At 40.3% G+C, this 21,646-nt stretch overlaps 1 protein-coding gene across 5 annotated transcripts; it reads left to right on the top strand.

Moving 5' to 3' along the window:
- Positions 1-3,520: 3,520 nt before the first annotated feature.
- ptpn5 (protein tyrosine phosphatase non-receptor type 5) lies at positions 3,521-20,486 on the top strand. 5 transcript variants are annotated; one of them, XM_037254919.1, is made up of 14 exons: positions 3,522-3,827; positions 7,957-8,060; positions 9,843-10,136; positions 11,072-11,194; positions 11,521-11,607; positions 12,799-13,055; positions 14,059-14,251; positions 14,626-14,710; positions 15,392-15,471; positions 15,595-15,732; positions 15,838-15,948; positions 17,053-17,213; positions 17,390-17,503; positions 18,063-20,486. In XM_037254919.1, the coding sequence occupies exons 3-14, from the start codon at positions 9,867-9,869 to the stop codon at positions 18,154-18,156; spliced, it is 1,713 nt and encodes a 570-aa protein (XP_037110814.1). In that variant the 5' UTR covers positions 3,522-3,827; positions 7,957-8,060; positions 9,843-9,866; the 3' UTR covers positions 18,157-20,486. The 5 variants fall into 5 exon arrangements, with proteins under 5 accessions (XP_037110819.1, XP_037110814.1, XP_037110817.1 ...); XM_037254922.1 differs by having other exon boundaries at positions 9,860-10,136; XM_037254920.1 differs by lacking the exon at positions 3,522-3,827 and adding an exon at positions 3,893-4,041.
- Positions 20,487-21,646: the final 1,160 nt, after the last annotated feature.

The following is a 21,646-nucleotide window of genomic DNA, read 5'->3' on the forward strand; positions in this document are numbered from 1 at the left end:
AGCTTTGTCGCCCTCTTGTGGCATCTATAAACAATTACAAACATACAAAAAGTCCCTTTTTACTCTCCTGTGGCATCTACGTATAAACAATTACAAACATACAAATATATATATATGTATATATATATATATTATATATATATATATTGTATATATTACACGCTGGGTTTTGTGTTTGTGACAAAAAGTCTGTATGGTCTACAACACAGTATGCACTTTGAAATATCATACAATTTTGTTATGTAATCCTAAGCGCCTCTTCTAATTGTGTCCTCTGTTTTAGCAATGTGGTTGGAAAGATCTTCAAAGAGACGTGCGGCACAAAGACCTTGTTGGAGTTCCAACATCGGGCTGATAAGATGAGTGGTTTCCCTCCTTCAAAGATGTTATAATCAGGAAATAAACCAAAGCGTTTGACGTTCCAAAGAAAATAAAAAAGACAATGGAAGAATTCACAAATGCATACTTGTATGTATTGGCTGTCAGCCATGAACTCTTAATGGATGTTTTATCAATGATAATGAGATGTTCAAGCCATAGTCCCTAAGAAGTTAGTACATGGCAAGAAGGCAAGTTTCCTTCTGTGTGAAGGTCATGAAACAATGTGGGAGGATGCCTTTGAGGCATTTAAATAAATACCACCTTTTCCACCGCCTTCTGTGTGCTTATAATTCGGAATAGTAACATGACTTGAGGTTTTCCATTGTCCAGGTTTTTTTTAAGGTTTGGTTACTTCGCATTGTCAACGACATGTGTATTGTAGTTAACACATTGCTACTCATTACCAGCTACCGTTGTCAGTGTCAGAACTGATCGTCCAAGAAATAAACACAACACTATAAAAATACAACTCACAAGGACGCACTGAATTTGGTGTTATCCTCTGTGTTATTTGTTTTTGCCCAAAAAGTAACTGGGTTGAGGTTAGGGGTCATTTAGGGTGCTGGGGTTTTTTTTTTCAGGTGGACCCCGGGCTTCAATATGGAGCAAAAGTATGAACAATTCGCACGCAAGGTTAGCACAAAACCGTCAGAGTTTTGCTAGAAAACAACAAAAAATGTCAAGAACCGACAACTACAACATCTGGAATTTATTTCAGGTAAATCAGGTGTTTGCCGACTCCAATATGACATGAGTTTGAATGTGATTGGTTGTCTTGCGTGCGCTTCTTTTGGCATGCGTGCATGAATGTTAGATTTTTCACCCAATAATATCTCAGCCTTTTCTCTTTCTCAAACCTACATTTCTAAAATATGCATTTAAAGTCAAGTGAAGATTTTGTCCAGATTTATTAAACATACCATGGAACACAGTGATGACAAAATGTTCCCCAATACAATCGACACTTGCACTATCATCTAACTGTACAACCAAGAACAGTATCCCTTTAAATTTGCTTTTAGCTTGACGCAATTATGCTTGAGTAATGCTCTCATAACAGACCTTATCCCTGTTCTGCTATCCCATCTCCCCATCTACACAACCATGTGCCTCAGTTGTTTGTTTATGCCGAGCAAATTGTCATAATTGCCCCTATGTCAAACGAATGTGTGTTTATATTTTCATTGTCGCGCTGTGTTGTTTGGATTTAAATGTCAGAGTAAACAAGTTCAATATTTGAAATGATGTTATTTCCATGGGTGGATGGTTACTATCAGAGGATGGCTGGCAAGGGATCTGGGCCCTGCAGGGTTAGGGTGGTGACTATTTTCAACTTCCCAATTTAGATTTTTACTGTTTAGCTGTACAGGAAAAATATACGTACATACACAAACACACACTCACTCACTCACACAAGCAGCAAACACACATGTAGTAACAGTCACTGTATCAAAATGGGAGTAAGATCTGAAAATGTCCCACTTCCGCTTCACACTAGTAGTATAAAAACACTTTGCTGGGTGTGAGACCAAAGGAGTCATCTTTCCTGTCAGTCACACCTAGGCTAGATGAAGTCACAGTTTTCATTTTCTCACTTATACTCTGCTCATGTGCCCACTCTTCGCTCTAGTTTTACCACCAATGGTTCAACAGCTTGGCGATCTTTTTCGTTCATTTCTGGGACAGAATAAAATGTCAATTTGTCAGGGTACAGTAGATTGTATGTTATGGAATCATCTGTTGCTCAACATGTTGGAAGAAATGTGTTTATTGCCAGTTTAGTTCAACATTCTATAATTAATTCTATATATTTAATTTCAAGTCCTGCATAAAATTCCTTCATGCAGATAATAATCAAATGGCATGACAACATCAAGCAGATGACATCTTGTTTTTTTATTTACTACAGAGCAGTTTGAAACCAAAAGTAAAAAATAAAACTTGAAAGTATTTTTAACGACTTTTGAATACTGAGATATGCATTTGCTAAGATGAGAAATGCTATGAAAGAAATTGAGATCGCTAACACAATTAAATAATGCAACAGTGAGATTAAGGGTGTGTTATTTTCTAACAGTCAGGAATGTTTCAGTTACTATGTACATAGGAGACATCCACTTGGCCGAAAGTCAATCCAGAAGTGAACACTAGATGTCCCCGCAACATCCATACAAACCTACCTGCATGAACTTTCGCAATTCGTTATCACTTTGCTCTATTCATACCTTAGTCTTAGTAAAAGGATTTTGATATCCGACCCTATTGCGTAAATGCGTGTGTGTGTGTGTGTGGGGGGGGGGCTTCTAGACACGCACAACTAGGGAGGTCAAGTCACGTTAAAGGAGATGAGGAGGATGCACAGTAAGAAGAAAGAGGAGGTCATGTGGCTGATTGGACCTGTGGAGGATGGTGACATATGGGAGAGTTATACGTACTATATGGATGAAGAGTGAAATGGGTCATAAATAGTTTAAAGGAGACCGAGTCGAAGAAAGTTTTTTTGTTGTTCTTCTTCGCTTGAAATTTATTGTTGCTTCGCAGCTTCTGTTTCAGACTATCAAGAATTTGGGAAACACTACAAAAAGACTGGAATGAATTGTTGTAATTGGCAATTGTCATATTGAAAAAAAAGTTTTGTACTTCAGTGACATTTTTTGTTTGAAATAGTTATAAAATAACAAAATGTAAAATCTAGTGAAATATTGTATGCATTTTCTGTCAGATAATGGGTGATGAACAGCTCTAGCTAGAAATGTTTAATTTGCAGTAGGATTGGTGGTAGTCCTCTTTTTCTCTCCACTTTTTAGACAGCCGCATTTTTACAGTTGACCATCCAACCCCCACCATCTAAAAAATTAAAAATAACATTCCGGGCCATTTCAAATATTATTTCTACAATATGTGGTTGAAAATGGACATCAGGCCACAAATGGCCCCCGGGCCACAGTTTGGACACCAATGCTGTCGTATTAAAAACTGTATGAATGTAAAACAAATGAGTTGAGCACATTATAGTAAGCAAAATATTGGAAGATTTATGTCCCTCCAATGTGATGAATCCACTTTCCCTCTCTCTCCCACTGTCTCTCCCTCTCTCGCCTTCTCTCTCACTCGCACTCCCTCGTTCTCGCTCTGTTGCCAAGGCTACCACACAGCCTCTTGCTGCATATACCTAGATGAAGCTGCTGCTGCCACTCTGCTCCAGGATACAAACAATAGCGAGCCCATCACACGCAAACACCCACCGCATAAGTCCCCTTGGCCTCCGCTAACCTCGCACGCATCTTCAAACCAACCCGTCCCCATCGGTCCGTCTCTTCCTCGCATGCGAGCACGCTCCATCTCCAGCAGGCAGGGGAGCAGCAAAGGAATTGGTGTTTGGCTGCTGCTCTTTGGCTCAGAGGGAGAAGAGCGCCAGATGGCCGTTTGAAGGAGGGCTCAGTCAGGTAAGAAGACTTATCCTAACCAGACTTAAGACTGGGGATGAGTGGTCCGGCCCTCCCTCTCCCCGCTCGGTTCCCCCCCCACCCCCTTCCTCCGTCTGTGGTTGTGCGACATGAGGTGAATACCAATAGCACGATGAAGACCCCGTGGTTCATATGGCTGCTGTGCTCTCCTGGCTGTGAAAAGGTACCGTGATGTAGCCTGCATGGACAACAGGTTGGTTCTTCATCAGCCTTGTATTTTCACATTGTTGTCTTAAAGCTTTAGTGATGCGTGTGTATGTGTGTGTTTGTGAGACAATGGGGGAGTTACCAGCGAGAGATGCAACAGTCCACCTCCCATGGGTGATTCATTACTAATCCATCCCTGTCTGCTCAGTGTGGTTGCTTGAGCACACCGTAGATACGAACGTGATATGAATGGTCTTTTGTCCAAGTATGAATGACTGCCCGGGATTGCCATTCTTGCCTCGGTGTTGTGATGCAGCGCACTCATGTCATACAATTTTCTGTCGCCGCAAAATGCAGATTTAGCTCCTTCAGCCTGTAAATCCATTTGCTATGCAGTATATGTTAATTATTCATGCAGTACAGCTTAGGCAGAATTGCATGTTTACATGTGGTGGAGATGAGATTTTTCTTTCAATTCCTACAAATGTTGCAGAAAGTCGATGTTTAGTAAACTAATGATGGCGATTAATTGTGTCCCACCGCAGGACATCACATTTGAACTCCAAGGTCATTCCTTGTAAGCTACTGTTTGTATTAATGATCATCTATGAGAGGTCAATGAGCTTGGTCTTGGCCCAGGTGACTCCATCTCATGTTTCCGTTCTATCATCACTTTCAGAAAGGGCATCCATCCTCTTTAGCACTTCAGCTCCACACATGATACTCAGCTTCGAGTCAGCATGAAAAAGGGGAAATACTGCTGTAGCTGTACATTTTATTCTTGACATTATAGTGATGGTCTGTAGTGACTTGTTGTCATTTGGGGCAAAGGGGGCGCAGCCCCGTTAGCTCCACCAGATGCCACATTCAACATAAAGCAGAGTACAACCAAAGAATAACGTTTTACACAATTTTTACAGTTGCCATGGTATTTTTTGGTATATACCAAGGATCAAGAATTGCAGAAAAACAAGACAAACTGGTATTGCTAATATTATTATATATATTTAAGATACAATGGCGAGTGCGGCTTTTGTTCCCATTCCAATTTTCACTCATGGAAGTTCATACACTACACTGTGTGTAGGTGATACATGGACAAATCATTAACCACAAATGCTCACTGTAGATTTAGTATTTGTTATTTCAAAGTACTCCAGAGACTATTATTTGCATACAAGCAAGTAAAAAGTCTGATATTTTCTGTGATGCATCCCCCCCCAAATCAGGTGCTGGTCTGTGTTCAGCAACGGTGTGAGCATTTACAAAGCTTCCAATTTGCTATTAGTGCCTTCACAATCAAGAAGTCCATCGCTTGAACATACAAGTCAGGATTTGCAAACGGAAATCATGACCAGATTTAACGTTTGGCCGTCAGTTTGCTGAGCATACTGTGGAAGATCAATCACTGTGAACAGTCACATGATAATTAGTCAGGATTGGCGTTCAGAAACTTTGCTGTCTTTGATTAGAGAAGAAGAAAAATATTTAAATTGGTCCGACTGTTTTTATGTTGGCTCTGTTCAGTGGGCATGACATGTTTATTATGTTTAACTTACGTATTGACATTTAAGACTGACATTGTTGAACTGTACATTGTTGCAACAAGTAGCAATGAAGTAGGCTATGTTTTGACCAGGAAGAAGGCAACAATGTTGTACCTAAAAACTAGCTCCAGAATTTAAGAATACATCTTGTAAAGTCTTTGTGGTCTAGTACACTGGCATTGCAAAATGAATCTAAGGATAAAATACTGTTATTATACTGCATGCCTCTTGCCAGTGGTTGATGTCCCCCTATTATTTTCCCATTGAAAAAAAGGAAAGAAGCCACTAGAAATGGTTAGTAAAACCTGCACGCCAGACCTTCGAAAGGCAGTGCATTAATATAGAAATAGAATGGGCACATGGTGACATGCTGTTATGCTTCCATTATTTTCCAGACAGAGGAAGAAGGATCATCAGGAACATCCATTAAAACATGAGCCATCTGTCACCCAAAGAGAAAAATAATGACAGTAATTCCCCTTGTTCCCCTTCTAATGCCGGCCACTAGACCAGGTTCCCGTTAACTTGAATGGTTTTGTTTCCACTTGCTTTGATATGCGAAAGAGTGCAGATCAATACAATGTGAATGATCTATATGAAGATGAGGGGGGCGGGGTTTGTAAGGATACAAAGATGGAGGACCCTCATTGAGAAACCAGATCAAATCAGCTTTTAGGTTTGACACATATTAAATCCCCTTTATATGTGTCCATATTATCATGGCTAGATTTCCTTTTTAAATTATATTTTGTTTCTGTTATCAGATCAAGTTATCACACTATCTATCTATCTATCTATCTATCTATCTATCTATCTATCTATCTATCTATCTATCTATCTATCTATCTATCTATCTATCTATCTATCTATCTATCTATCTATCTATCTATCTATCTATCTATCTACCTACCTACCTACCTACCTACCTACCTACCTACCTATCTATCTATCTATCTATCTATCTATCTATCTATCTATCTATCTATCTATCTATCTAAACAATAGACAATCCGTCCATCTATCTGTCCATCCGTATATCTATCGTTCATCCATCCGTCCATCCCTCCATCCATCTGCCCGTCCCTCAACCCGTCCGTCTGTTCCTCCGTCCATTCATCAAGCTCCAAAATACGATGTAGTTCAAAATGAATTTGCCCATGGTCTGAGTCATTTCAGGGTTCAGATATGTGTGCATGTGAATGCATGTTGGTGTGTGTGTGTGTGTGTGTGTGTGTGTGTGTGTGTGTGTGTGTGTGTGTGTGTGTGTGTGTGTGTGTGTGTGTGTGTGTGTGTGTGTGTGTGAAGTTAAGTTGAAAAGTTCTAACACAAATATAGACAACATATATTCTTAGTTCATGCTTACCTTCAAACTATTTTTTGCTATCATTCATACCCACCACAAATATTACATGTTACATAAAAATAATTAGGTTTTAAATCATCTGATCATAATAGCCTGATCCACAGATAAATACACCAGTCAATTATAAAACACTGGGAAACCAACAAAGTGTTCGAAACACTAAGACTTTTACCTTGAAGACAAAAAGCAAAGAGAACCAGTATTATTTGACAAACTTGGACATTATTTTTTCCCGCTTGAGCCTGTGGTTGAGTGTGTATGGGTGTGTGAATGCTCATTATAATATCTGGGTTGCCATGGTCACCAAAACGCCAGGCTCACTGCGTCACTCAGTAACTCAGCTTACTGTGCTTCCCATTCATCCCTGTATCCACTCACCTGCCCATCTGCGCCCTGCGAAATTTCACAGTTCCTCCTACACACAATTTTCCCCAGCGTTCGCCTTCGCGTATACTTTGCATGCATGTATGTTGTATGTACGCGTGTTGCCATGGCTACCGGCTGGGCGAACTGGTGTCATCAATTCAAAATCACCTTCACAGCAAGCGGAGAGAGAAAAGCACTCAGCGGTGCAGCTTCATCGCATGCATCACCTGTAAACACACACGCGGACGTGGTCTGATTTAGCTCGGAGCTCATGCTATTGCTTCACAGCATGGCACAGAGTGAAAAGAGGCAGACGAGAGAAAAGAGAGCTCGTGCATACAGATTGCAACTGGAGCTATATGAATGTTTTGGCAAGGGTGTCCGGCTGGAATTAACTCTGCCTCTTTGCAAGGGAGAGTGAGGGAAGGAAAAGAAGGAAGACATTAACAGTTTACCGTGTCACCTTACATCCTCGCATGACCGCACAGCTGGCAGCTGACAAGAGTGCTACTCAGATGGAGCATTACTAACCCTGCCTCACCAGGACTGCTAGTGCTTGAGTCACAATGAGGCTTCAGTGGGTATTTCGGGCAATTATTTAGGTTGTCTTTAGATGGTCTGTCTTTTTTCATAAGTAGGCCTATGTAACACATTTGAACAATGTCTGATATCTTCTGCCTTGTAGGTTGCTTTTCGATGGCCAACGTTGACTGGTTGCGGCAAGATACAGGATTTATCTTCATCATGTGATCTGACTCCCACGCCATCCTTTTCTTCGCTCTACCTTAAGTGAGTGAACCATGCGACCGACTGGCTGCTTTCCATATCATAGGTCTTATTTGTAGTCATTGATGAATTAAAAAAAAAAAAAAAAAAATGCAAACTACTTGACAAGCCTTCACATTCAAACACCATCACAAAGCTTAAGCTGAAATTGTATTGCATCAATCGCTAACTGCTTGGACCTCAAAGCAGATTTAGCGTGTGGATGAGATGACTCAAAGTTGTTATTCCACTGAAGTACAAAAAAGTTCACAATGACAAGAAGGTAAAGTGCGTTGCAAGAAGTAAAATACAACCACACACCAGAGATACCGAGTGCACCAGTGGTTTGGTCTGGTGTGGAATCTTTTGGTCATGACACATCGCATGAGATGGTGACTATAGGTTAGGGTGTTAATGTAAATCATCCACAAAATAGAGTGCTTTGCCGAAAGGCACCACGAGTCTGAATCTCTTTGCAGAAGCTGCAAAAATCTGCCCGTCGAAGACTGCATACCATTCCAGCGAGAGCTTGATGAAGCTCTGCAAAAAGCATAGGCCTAATACTCAGCCCACCAAACCGGGCAAAGTTTAGGCTTTGCAGAAAAATTCGGTCCATAAAGGTCATGAACAAAATCCGTGACAAAAAGCAGCACTACCTGGAAACAAATGTGACTTACTGCCAGCAATACTAATCACAGTCTGACACCGGTCATATGGAGTGTGACCATTGGTGCAGGTCCGGCAAACAGGCATCTTCCATTCAGCTCCAGCTAGTTTTCAAAAAATGTATTTGTCAAGTCAAGTTTGTTTGTAAAGCCCTTGATCATAGAGATGTCTAAAAGGGCTTCACTGCCCACAATTGACAAATATTCTCAACATGCCCTTATCTTAACACCCAGAAGAGCAAGGGAAAACTCAGAAAAGTAGGGGGAAACTGAAAAACCTTGACAAGGGACCACAATAGATGCAGAAAGGGCAACATTTAATACACAATGAAATATGAAACAAGGTAGTGTAATGTTCATTTAAAAAATAATAGGACAGTTTCTTTGCGTGTGCATGTGTGTGTATGTGTGTGTGTGTGTGTGTGTGTGTGTACACGCATGCATGCATATATGTGTGTGAGTGTCTGTTGTCAGTAGATGATAATGCTCAGGATGGATGACAGGGATGAGAGCCACTCTGTTGCCAAGACGACGGACAGGGCTGTAAACACATCACCCCTGACTCATCCCTCCACAATGGAGAATCTGTCGCTCACTACATGCACACACACACACACACACACACACACACACACACACACACACACACACACACACACACACACACACAACACACGGCCCCACTCGCTCGTTCGCTCTCATTTCAAATATCACACCCATCACACACAAACTGACAAACACAGTGAGAGGCAATGAGAAGGTCATTGAACTGGAAATAATTATATTATGTACACTATTTTGTTGTTTGTAAGCTAAGTAATAAGTAGATAGTTAGATGTTTCAGAGCATGTGGTTTTATTTATTTATTTATTTGTTTATTTATTTAAAACATCTGTAATAGACCACAATTTCACCAATTGACAAGACGTTGGAACCATTTGAGATTTCACAATTATTTAAGCAAAACTATATACAGTATTTACTGTTCTGTTGGTCTGAGTTACGCTTCGAAACATCGTAATTATAGCATTTCTGTTTTATGTCCATTGGAATCTGTACTGTGTATTGCCATGTAGTTTTAACTATTTTCAACTGCCTTGTGTATGCAGCATTAATGTGTCAAATGTCTCACGATACGCAGGAGCCTTCTATCAACAGGAGGATCATGACCCGACGCCTGAGCAGCTCCACCCGCTCCCACACCGAGGACTCCATCTTCCTAAGGCCTGATGAGGACCCTGTTTGGCTGGATGAGCCCACAAAGACAGGAAAAAGAGTACATGGAGCCTCGAAAACTGAAGAATTGCTTGGAAGAAAAGATGAAAGCACAGAGGGGCAAAGTTCACGACAAGAAGAAGTGTTTTTGCATAAAGTGTACAGTTTGGTGGTCCAGTTCCACTACTGGGCCGCCCTCTTTGTCATCTCCCAAGTCACGGTATGTGAATGGATGCCAGTGGATGTGGAATGAAACGGATGGATGGATGGATGGATGGATGGATGGATGGATGGATGGATGGATGGATGGATGGATGGATGGATGGATGGATGGATGGATGGATGGAAAACGGAAAAATGGAAAAAGAAATGGCTGTCAACCAACACATGGATCCCACTGCGCACCTCGCTTTTTTTTTATGATACGGTATACTCAAAACTTGGTGTGATGAATGTAGTCAATTTTATTTTGTCAAGTGGTTGCACAATACACATAATAAGATAATTTACATTTTGATATGTATGTATTGTCTACTTAAAAATATATCTTGATCCAGATTATTTTATTTTGTGCAACCCTTGAAGAAAAGAAAATGCAACATACAATTTTTCTGCATATCTACTATATAGGCTACCATAAAACGTCTGTAACCAGAGTCCAGTTCCAATTACAAAGTCAGCTATTGTAGAATAGCTTTGGCCTATGTTGCTTTTAAAAGACGCACACATAGCGACTGAGAGCCAAATGATTAGAATAAGCAGAATTATCATCAGCATGTCCACCAATTGGAATGGAAAAGGTGCTTTTCCTTTTCTCCCTGCCTTTTTAAATCACACAGACAAATTTCACCACACCCAGATGTGTGTGTGACAATCATTGGGTCTTTACTTTTACTTTTCTTTACAAGACATCCTTTTAAACACATGGCTGTGTACACAATACTACCATACACTGAAATAAGAGAGGCCTTGAAAATCCACCACTGATTACGATACCAGACTGCACTTGGACAATTTGTACCTTTTTCAATAGTTGTGTAACTGGCCATGCTCTTTTCTTTGCTCCATTCTTTTCACCTGAAAACAGCCTTGGTGCTGCGCTCATGTGAACGAAGGGCAGCGCTGTGACAGTCTGCCTTCGCTCTGTCTTCTCAGGGGTACTGGATGTTCTTTGTGGTGGAAGGAAATGGGCCCTTTGCCTCTATCTATAAAGCCCTCCAGGTCATCGACTTCTATCTCGGCTTTGTCTTACCCTGCCACCCAATATTTGGAATGGATGTAAGTTTGAGAAATGACACAATCTTATTGGTTTTCTTTATACGCCATCAGAGTGGCTGTAAATAATCAACATTTTATTTGTTGGACTGTAATATTTTGATACTTTATTTCTTGCTACAGTTACACCACCATTTCATTTAGGATAAGACAACCAATATGTGACTTATTACAGACTTCCCACATTACCCTAGCTGAGTTCATATAGCATGGCAACAATAGGAAATACAGATATTCTTCAAGTTCAAGGTTGTTTTCTCGTATATATGAATGCAGAATGCAAAGATGTGATACATCCAGTGTTCAATCTCTCTCTCTGCTCTTGTCAGTCTCTGAAGGATGTGGTAAACACGACACAGCAAACATGGATCATCTACGCCACTGTAGGCATTGGAGTTACCATCTGTGTTTCTATGGTATGCACAAACTATGTAACACACTTGTATGCCCAATTCCACACTTTTGTCTTTCTTAGATTAGTGATAACCTTACTTAATGCATGTTAATGTGCATGTTGGTAAATGATTGCGATTACCGTGTGCATGTGTTGTGTATGTTATGTGTGTTTCGATACAGGGCAATTGACTATCACTGAATCGGATATACTTAGCATTGAAGGAAAATAAATTGTGAAACAGGTCTGTAGCAATTGCTGTCTCGATTTCTGACCCATAGTTTGATACATGATTCAGGTTTTTGGGATCAGACAGGAAAAAGGAAGATTTTCCTAAGAGGATGCACGATTTCCATCTCTGTTTTCAACCGGGTAGCCATGCCTCCCATACTCCTGAACTGAAATGAGCTTGAAGTCTCCGCAGTACGAGCCGTGTTTGTTAATTTCCTCCACTCTGGCCTCCTTATGTAGTTGAACTAGCATTAGCGATAATCACAGTTTTGACATTGTACTATGTCAAAGCCAATGACCCAATGGACAGGAGTAAATCAGCAACAGAATGGTTTTAACAGAGGAAAAATACACTGCCCCAGAGCAGGGGTGTCAAACACTGGCCCATGAGCCAAATTTGGCCTGCAGTGTGATTATATTTGGCCTGTCAAGACAAATTCTGCATCGACTTTATGTGTCATTGCATCGACTTTATGTGACACATTGTCTTTACAAATAGAGATGTTGCTAGCAAGTTTTATTACCGATCTTTTTTTTTTTTTTATTTAACAGTTTGTACTAGTCTTTGATTTGAAAAGTAGTTATTCATCATTTTTGTGTAGACTATACTGTAGTATATCAGGGGGGCTCAAGTCCGGTCCTCAACCTGACCATTGTGCAGGGCTGATCTCCAATGACAGAGAACATTTGGTTGAGGTTATTGCTGCCATAGATGTTAAATCAAAAGGTTTGCATCCTTTTCCCACCACTACTACGTAATTGTAAACTGTTACCTAATTGTTTGTTGTGGGTTTTAGTTATGGCTAACTGTGTTTGTTTATTGTTGTGAATTACTGCAGATGAAGATTAAATCACTTTTCATGACCAATTTATGCTTTATTTATGGAATCCTAAAGACATTCTTGACATTTTTTTCTTGAAATGGTATGCTTGACTGACAAGTGGCTAGATATCACATTCTCTTCCATTCATCTATCTTCAGGTCATCCATATGGTGTGTAGGTGGCGATACGGCACTGGCTTGAGGCCACCTGGAAGCGCTTCAAGAGACATTGGAGACAGACGTCAGTCTGTGAGCCGTCAGCCTTCCTTCACCCTGTCAGAGTGGACGGACGCCCAAGAGGACCTGATGGATCTGGATGCCGTGCCTCAGACTCCAGTCTTTGAAATGGGAACTGACAGCAAGCCAGAGGGAGATGCTGCAACTCTCACAGTCACACCGGTGGGGCTTCAAGAGAGGTTCGTTTCCATCCCCAAGGAGTTTGTTGTTGCATCGATGTGGCTTGTTCGTTCTTTTTTTTTAATTGCTGTTTTTGTGCAACTTCAAAGCACAGCTTTTGATATCTTTTTTTTTCATCAGCAGTCCCATTCCAAAATCTTAGGCCACTGTATTTGCACTAGCCTCTACGAAGGTCAAAATGTGAAGAAAATGGAAACAAATTGGCAGAGTGCTAGGTTTGTCTTTGTTAATTAGTTGGCTACATTGTGAGTCAAATGGTGAAATCACATTTCTGTGTTGACACTTTAATCCAGATCCTCACCAACAATTAAATGCTCAACCCTGTACAATTGGTTCAAGAAGATTTGGCATTTTCTATGCTATTTACAGTTTTGGTCAGGCAAGAATGATCCATCCATCCATTCTCACGAGGGTCGTGAGCATGCTGGAGCCTAACTCAGCTGACTTTGGGCAGTGGGCAGGGGACATCCTTAAATTGTTGCCAGCCAGTTGCAGGGCACATACAAACAACCATCCGTGCTCACATTAACACCTACGGGCAATTTGGAGTGGTCAATTGGCCTACCATGCATGTTTTTGGGACGTGGGAGGAAACCAGAGTACCCGGAGGAAACCCACGCAGGCACGGGGAGAACACGCAAACTCCACACAGAAAGGCCGGAGCCAGAATTGAACCCGCGGACGCGCTAACCAGTAAAAATGCTTACAGGCTAAAATTGCCAAAGAGTATTTACATGCTGTTGAATATGTCAACATTTTTCAAATTATATTCATGTAGCTCTAAAATAGGTGAACGTAAACAAATATAGCACTTTGTTAAATTTATTCTGATTCGAAAGCTAATAAAGTCAATGTTACAGTCGTTCTGTGACCGATTAAGTAGCTGACTAATGTTAAAGCCGTGGTGCTCTTTTGAATTGTATTCATGCAAAGAACAATGGTAAAATGGCCACAAAGGCTTTGTATGTAGGTATTTTATTTGAACTGACATTTCTCACACAGGAGAGGCTCCAATGTTTCCCTGACCTTGGACATGTGTACGCCGGGCTGCACGGAGCCTTACGGCTACGGAGCCCAGCTTTCCCCAAGGGACCAGTCAGCCAAAGAGTACCTCCGGCAGGGCACACATATTCTCACCCCTGCCATGCTACACATACGGGCTATGGATGACCAGGGCCTGCAGGCGGAGTTCTATGTGAGTGCAGCATGAGTAGCTCAGCCACCTACACACTTATCAGATACACACAAAGAAACAAGGACTTACCCGATCATAGTGTGCACCCAACGGAGCGCTGTGCACCCAGAAGCTTTGCCTCTGTTTGTCAGTGGGCGAAAGAAGGATGGATACGAGCTTCATTTACATACAAACTCACATATGATTCTACAGTCTGTCAGGCAATTGGTGTTCCAAATTTCAAACTAGTCACACAAGCCTTAATCATATTCAATTGCCACATATTACAAAACGAAATCTTGATTAGCTTATGGAATGGATTGCACCTCCCACATAACAGTAGCTAATTGTTGCTGCGTGTTGATTGTTCCTGTTTGTTATTTGTCCAATTGCAGGAAACTCCAATGAACTTTGTGGACCCTAAGGAGTACAACTACCCAGGGCTTGTGAGAAAGAACCGCTACAAAACCATCTTACCCAGTGAGTACGGCGATTTCCAACATCATTTAATTGGTATTAATAATATCAGAAAAGATGATCATGATTTAATGATATAGAGTCTATATCATTAAATCATGATCATGAAAAACTCTTTTTTTTCACGGGCCGCATTGTAGTCATAGCTTCTTTCGGAGGGCCATTATGACCCAAATAAATGTATGAGCACCTCATATTATATACAGTAAAAGCTACAAAACAAACTGACAAATAACTCGTTTTCAAATCAGATGATTAAAAACCGGTCAAATATTTAAAAAGAAAAGATATTAAAAGTGAAGACAATTTGCAATTCTAGTAATGACACATGAATTTGATGCACAATTTGTCTTCGCGGGCCACATAAAATGATGCGGCGGGGCCGTATCCGGCCCCCGGGCCTTGAGTTTGACACCAGTGATATAGACTAACACTACACAAAGAGAGGGAGAGAGAGAGAGAGACAGAGAGACAGAGAGAGAGAGAGAGATTATACTGAGTGATGATTTGAGGATGTCCTTGAAAAGAACAGCAACATTAATAATAATCAGCACATCACAATGGCCATCAAAACAGAGTGTTATTAGGTTGGGATTTTATCAGCAGACTTTCTTTGTGCAGGATGCAGAAGTAAAATGTGTCTCCCATTTCCTTTTGTCTGTTGTTAATACTGCTTACCTCCAGACACACACAGCAGAGTGATCCTGAAGTCACAAGATGAAGATGATTTCCTCATGACTTACATCAATGGCAATTATCTCAAAGTAAGTCAAATTGTTGATTTATCATTATCCGTGGATGATGTCACCTTTTTTTCATCATATTTTTCGAAATGTTTCCAAAAGAAAATATATATTTTTGTAAAAACAAATGATGATTTTATTCAGGGTTATGGGGGTGAAGAGCGTGCATACATCGCCACGCAGGGTCCAACAGTAAACACGGTGGGGGACTTCTGGAGAATGGTGTGGCAGGAAAGGACCCCCATCATTGTAATGATCACCAACTTGGAGGAGAAAAATGAGGTTGGGTGCTAATGATGATAATATTGTGGTATTTGTGATTGTGATCCATCACTGGAGCTGTCATGTTCTTGAATTCTGTGCGATTTTGTCTGTGACGTGTTCCAGAAATGTGCCGAGTACTGGCCTGAGGACACTGTGACCCATGAGGGGATTGAAATCACTGTTGTCACGGTAACACAGGAGGACGACTACAGTCTGAGGGTGTTTACTTTGAAGGTAAGTCACGCAAGGGTAAAAACGTGACAAAAAACAACAACAACAATTGAAAACAGACTTTATCGGGTCTGCTTCACAGTCAAGGTTTCCGTGTTGAGATACCTAAAATTTCAAGTTCATTGAAGATTTCAAAACCCTGCTAGAACCTTTATGGAACTACTTTTCGTTTTAATCGGATAATATGAGACGAGATAACGTATCTGCTTCATACTCGGCAGGTTGTGGGTTCAAAACTCAGATCTGGGTTTCCTGTTTGGAGTTTGCATGTTCTTCATGGATGGATGGATGGATGGATGGATGGATGGATGGATGGATGGATGGATGGATGGATGGATGGATGGATGGATGGATGGACGGACGGGCAGACGGACGGACGGAAAGACGTATGGTTGGACGGACCGGCAGACGGACGGACGGAAAGACGTATGGTTGGACGGACGGGCAGACGGACGAACGGAAAGACGTATGCTTGGACACTTATGGATAGACAGACGTACGGATGGACAGATGCATAGATGGACAGACGTATGGATGGACAGATGTATGGATGGACAGACGTAAGGACAGATGTTTCACAATACAGTAAACAATTCCATTGTAAGCTTATATAATTAATTGTCTGTGGTTTATGTATGATTTAGTCTTGGCTAGTATCTCAGAATTACAGGTGACTCAAACTTAATTTCCCGAAGTGCTATTAATATGTTAAAAGAGGCAAAAAAAATGTAGTGTGAAAAGGTCTGGCTTCTGTTCTTGGGACATACTACCTTATTAGTTCATACCTACTTATTAACCCTTGTTTACATTGCAGTCCCTGGAAAAGTCTAATTATTAATCATTGTTGGACTTAGGCACAAGGAGAGCCTGTGAATGCGATTGGGCACCAAAATCAGTTCAGGAGAGGAAATTATTTTTTGACGATACCGTCTCACTCTGCACTCATTACTGTCACACAGCGCTCAAACGTTGAATTTCCTATGTACATGTGGAGCAACAAGGCTGATCAGAAAATCTTTACTGTGCTCCTGCGTCAGGAACACAATTAAATATGATCCCATTGGTTGGTGTGTATTTCATGTCTTTGTTTGTGTATACACTGGCAAGTGTGGAGATGAGGAGCGGAGTCTGCGGCAGTACTGGTACACCTCATGGCCTGACCAGAAGACACCAGACAAAGCGCCACCTCTTTTAGAGCTGGTACAGGAAGTGGAAAGAGCCAGAGAGGAGGCCCCACCCACTAGTGGCCCTGTAATTGTGCATTGCAGGTATCTATTTTAAATTTGTAAATCTCCATGCATGCAGTTTAGTGACTGTGCCGCTTTAATAAAACAGCTACAATATCAAAGCCTTTGCTTTTTACCAATCATCTTTTGAAGCATGAGTCTCATTGATGGAAAAAAACATTATGACAACACACTCCTCTTGGTGATTGTGTCTGCAGTGCTGGAATCGGTCGGACTGGCTGCTTCATCGCCACCTCCATCCTCTGTAAGCAGCTAAGGATGGAGGGCGTGGTTGACATCTTGGGAACAACCTGCCAACTGCGTCTGGACAGGTGGTAGATTCCACTTCCTTGTCTATAGTCTGTCAAGAAAAGAGTTGGATGTTTATGCTGTAGTGGTTCTTATAACACAACCAAATTCTCAGACATTTGAAGTGTTCAACTTCTATCGCTAAAATTATGGTTGCCCTATGGGGGCGGTTGCTACAATGAAACGCCAGGTGTCTGGTGACACGGGTCAGTACATTTGTTTTACCATCATGGTTCAGTTCACATTTACAGTTTAAAGGAAACGAAATGCAAAACGAACTGCTTGTGTTTTATGTAAACAAGAACAGTTGTGATGGGATCTAAAATGAAACAGCAGTTTGAGCAAAACGTTTTTGTTTTGTTTTTTGGAAATGAATGATGCAGACAAATGCAACATCAACAGTTTGAAAAGCGTGAATTATTGTGCCATTAAAAAAAATCGAGCAAAAATTATTTGATATTCACATTTGCGTGATGCCCTTTGAAATGACTTAACGTGTTTGTGTGTGTGTGCGTGTGTTTTAGACTCTATGACATAGAGTATGTGATGTGCCTCAGCTAATTATCAATGTGTGTTTGGCAGGGGTGGGATGATCCAGACATGTGAGCAGTACCAGTTTGTGCATCATGTCCTCAGCCTGTATGAAAAGCAGCTGTCTCACGCCTCTGAAGAATAGTGCTTGCACAGTGGCCACGCCCACACTGAGACACACCACTGTACACTGTGCTGCTTCTGGCGGTCCACACCACTGTACCAAGCATCATGTCATGTGTCACCCTTTAAAAAAAGTTCACATCATTATATTGATCCATGGCAGACTTGAACAGAAACCTCTACTTGTTCACATTTCCCTAATAACAAAATAAGCATGTAAATTGCAAGATAATAATCTTCTGAAATGTTCTCATTTGCCATACTGAGGTTATCACATTTATCTGCATGAGACACACAGAGTCATGAGCAAGCATCTGGAGCTCTTGTGTGCATTAAAATGCGAGAAATTTAATAGATGGAAATATTATGAGATGGGGGGGGGGGGTGATTAAGAGGGATGACAGAATGGGAATTCATCTAAAAAATGAATCATAATGTTAATGTTAAGTATAACTGTTGAATATATAGCAAGAAACTGAGATGTATTTTCAAACTTTGTGTAGTTTCAAACCAGATTGGATCAAACTAGTTGCCACTAATTATTCAAAGACAAGAAATGTATTTTTTAGAAATAATTTTGCTACATATCCATTTATGACAGTAAAAAATGCTCTTTCATTAAGATAAATGTTGAGATTACAGCACTCACAATTTCGTGACATTTGACATTTACTACTGTGAAAAAAGTCCAACTGAATATTTCCAGAATTCCTTAGCCGAACTTCCCACTTTGTTAGAGTTTCCATACATTAATGGTTATGTTTAGACCATTGGCAACTTTACATGCACATTTGTTTCAGTTTTCTGCCAGTTGCTGGTCAACTCTCCTGTATTTCCTTCCTAAAAAAACACTATTATACCACAGTATTACATTAAATTTTGGTTGGTTATCCTTTTCTATCACATTTTACTATTATGATTTTACACATCTTATACATCACATCTTACTATTATGATTTTAAAGACACGCACGCACACACTCACATACAAAAGGCCTGTTTCTGTATTTGATACATTTGGGAGCCACCTCATCTTCAGGTTGCATGGTGCTAAGTGTTCCTTCAAGGCATGTGCAATGTAATGGAACAAAGAAATGTAAAACACTTATTAGTGAACTAATTAGAATTTTTGTGCATCCTACAGTGCACTAGTTGTGTGCAGTTCTCATGGTTCATGATGTTTACAGTGTACATTTCTTGTGTTAAAGCCACATAGACAAACTATCAGAGACATCACAGAGCCAGCAAGGTTGAGAGGGAGCTGCAATTCAAACCAATTACTACATGTTGAAAAAGATCTGATGTGTCCTGTTTCTATCTTGCTCCTCAGAGCCACTTGCCCTGTAATGCCTCTGCTCTCAGTTGTAGCTTCAGCACATGCGTAAAGTAAGACGCCCATGATTGTTGTATAGACAGGTCAAGCCTAATCTGTACGAAGCACAATGGTACAACTAAGGTTGTCTCTCTTATGTTTAGCTGTGAAGTTTTTTTTTTCCCTCCTGTATTGTTTAATGCATCGCATGTGCTGTACGGGATGCTGTAGGTTCACAATCAAAGCGACGTGATTGGTTGTCCTGCTTTTTGTTGTGTAAAGTGGCGTTAAAGCCTTCTATATTGCTTGCTCTCAGCCAATGCTTTTGATACAGTTTGCTTTTTGTGAAACCAACCAGAGATATTTTTAGAACATTTTGATACAATCCTTTTGTGTAGATGCCGTGTGTACATTTCCATCTCCACCATGATGTACATACCTTGGCCATACTGTGAATTACGAAAAACGTCCATTTTTATTGCAAGACTGAAGACGGAACAAAATGTAACAAGCTGTCTTATAGTACACACAATTTCAATTATGTTTAGTCTTCAGTGGTATTATGTTATCGTTGAAGCTTTGCTTTAATATGCTTTGCCATATGTGAATGTTTTTATTGTTTTCTCAGAGAATTTTACCTCAGACTGAGTAACACCTTCCCACAGGAGTCTATCTTTGACTCTCAAACAACTAAATTAATGGCAATGCGCAAGGCAGCTACAACAGTTCAGACGTACATATTTTTTCTTTAACAAAATCTAATAAGACAATTGAATTGAAAGTGTAGATTCCAGCATAAAATAATGGCGAAATAAACATCTCTACCTAATGCTCTGATTATGTCTATGACATTTACAAAAAAAATAGTTTTTCTTGTTTACACTGCATACATGATCTCATTGTGAGAATAAGGAAAGAAATTATGACATAAGAATAGCAAAATAGTGAAAATACAGCAAACCAGCAGTCAGTATTCCTTTTCTCTGCAGCAGTATTGCTTTCAGTTGTGAATTTTTGCAAATAAAATTTTCATGAACCTGTGTTGCTTTTATTTTATTCACATAAAAACCACACACGATTAAACAACTTTATTGCGACAATTCTCCTTCACTTGTACTTGTACAACAATGGTGCAGTGAAATAGCAGTGCCACTAGACGTCAGTGTAGGAAAATAAAAATAATTGGTGTCTATTGCACTGTACCGCCAATCAGCTGGTCACTTGGGTACAATATCTTTGGGACTTAATGAGTACATATCCATTTCTGTTTCTTTTTTTATTGTTTGTTTGTTACAAATTTGCAGAGTGATGAATTGATACTTCATTTCTGTAGCGCATGTCCTTAAGATGCATGTTTTTGGAATGTGAGCAATACCCACAGAAAACTCACGCAAGCATGGGGAGAACATATTAACGTCACACAGTAAGGCCTGGGCCAAAATACGAACCTTAAACCTCAGAACTGCGAGGCAGACGTGCTAATAACTCGGAAAGGTGAGTAAAACAATAAAAATGACTTCATGAGTAAAAGTAATTACATTATGATGATAAATATCGGGGTTCTCAGAATTACTTTCAGTGGTCGTTAGAGAAAATGTCAAATATTGCAGTATATTAATTTTTTTATATAGAACAGGCCCAAGGCTGAAGCAGACCCAGTCATGTGGTCACAAGTGGGCCCAAACGAGCAGTCAAAAATCATCACAACCGAGAGTAGTGTTTTTTGTTTTTTTAAATGGTTGAAATAGTATTGGGAAAGAGTAGAATCCTCCATTCATATTCCATACAGTCTATGCTCACTAAACGGCCGTGAGGGTGCTTGAGCTTATCCTGGCTGACTTTGGGCAAGAGCAGGATACATCTTCAACTGCCAGCCAGTTGCAGGGCTCACATAAATAAACATTTACATCCATACCTAATTACGATTTAGCCCTCAATTAACCAAACATGCATGTTTTTGGAATGTAGGGCAGGAGCTGAAGTACCTGCTGAAACGCCACACAGAACTGTAAACCTGCAAACTGTAAACTCATCTGCTGCCACAGAATAACATAAAAGTTTATTTGGGTTTTTTCTAAATCTCTACCATATTTTCACTAATCCAATTAATTATTCAACATAATTCATTTGGTGTTTTTTTTAACCATTTTGTGAGACATTTTGTACCTCTTTTTAATTTTATCATTAGTTAAAGGTGATGT

Source organism: Syngnathus acus, chromosome 6 (genome assembly GCF_901709675.1).
Source record: "Syngnathus acus chromosome 6, fSynAcu1.2, whole genome shotgun sequence".
NCBI classification, from domain to species: domain Eukaryota; kingdom Metazoa; phylum Chordata; class Actinopteri; order Syngnathiformes; family Syngnathidae; genus Syngnathus; species Syngnathus acus.

Bases quoted from the DNA above. Each gene is read 5' to 3' on its own strand.
- ptpn5 (XM_037254919.1), top strand. From the start codon at position 9,867: ATGACCCGACGCCTGAGCAGCTCCACCCGCTCCCACACCGAGGACTCC. The intron at 11,195-11,520 runs GTAAGTTTGAGA...TGCTCTTGTCAG, and splicing joins ACCCAATATTTGGAATGGAT to TCTCTGAAGGATGTGGTAAA. The intron at 15,472-15,594 runs GTAAGTCAAATT...GATTTTATTCAG, and splicing joins TCAATGGCAATTATCTCAAA to GGTTATGGGGGTGAAGAGCG.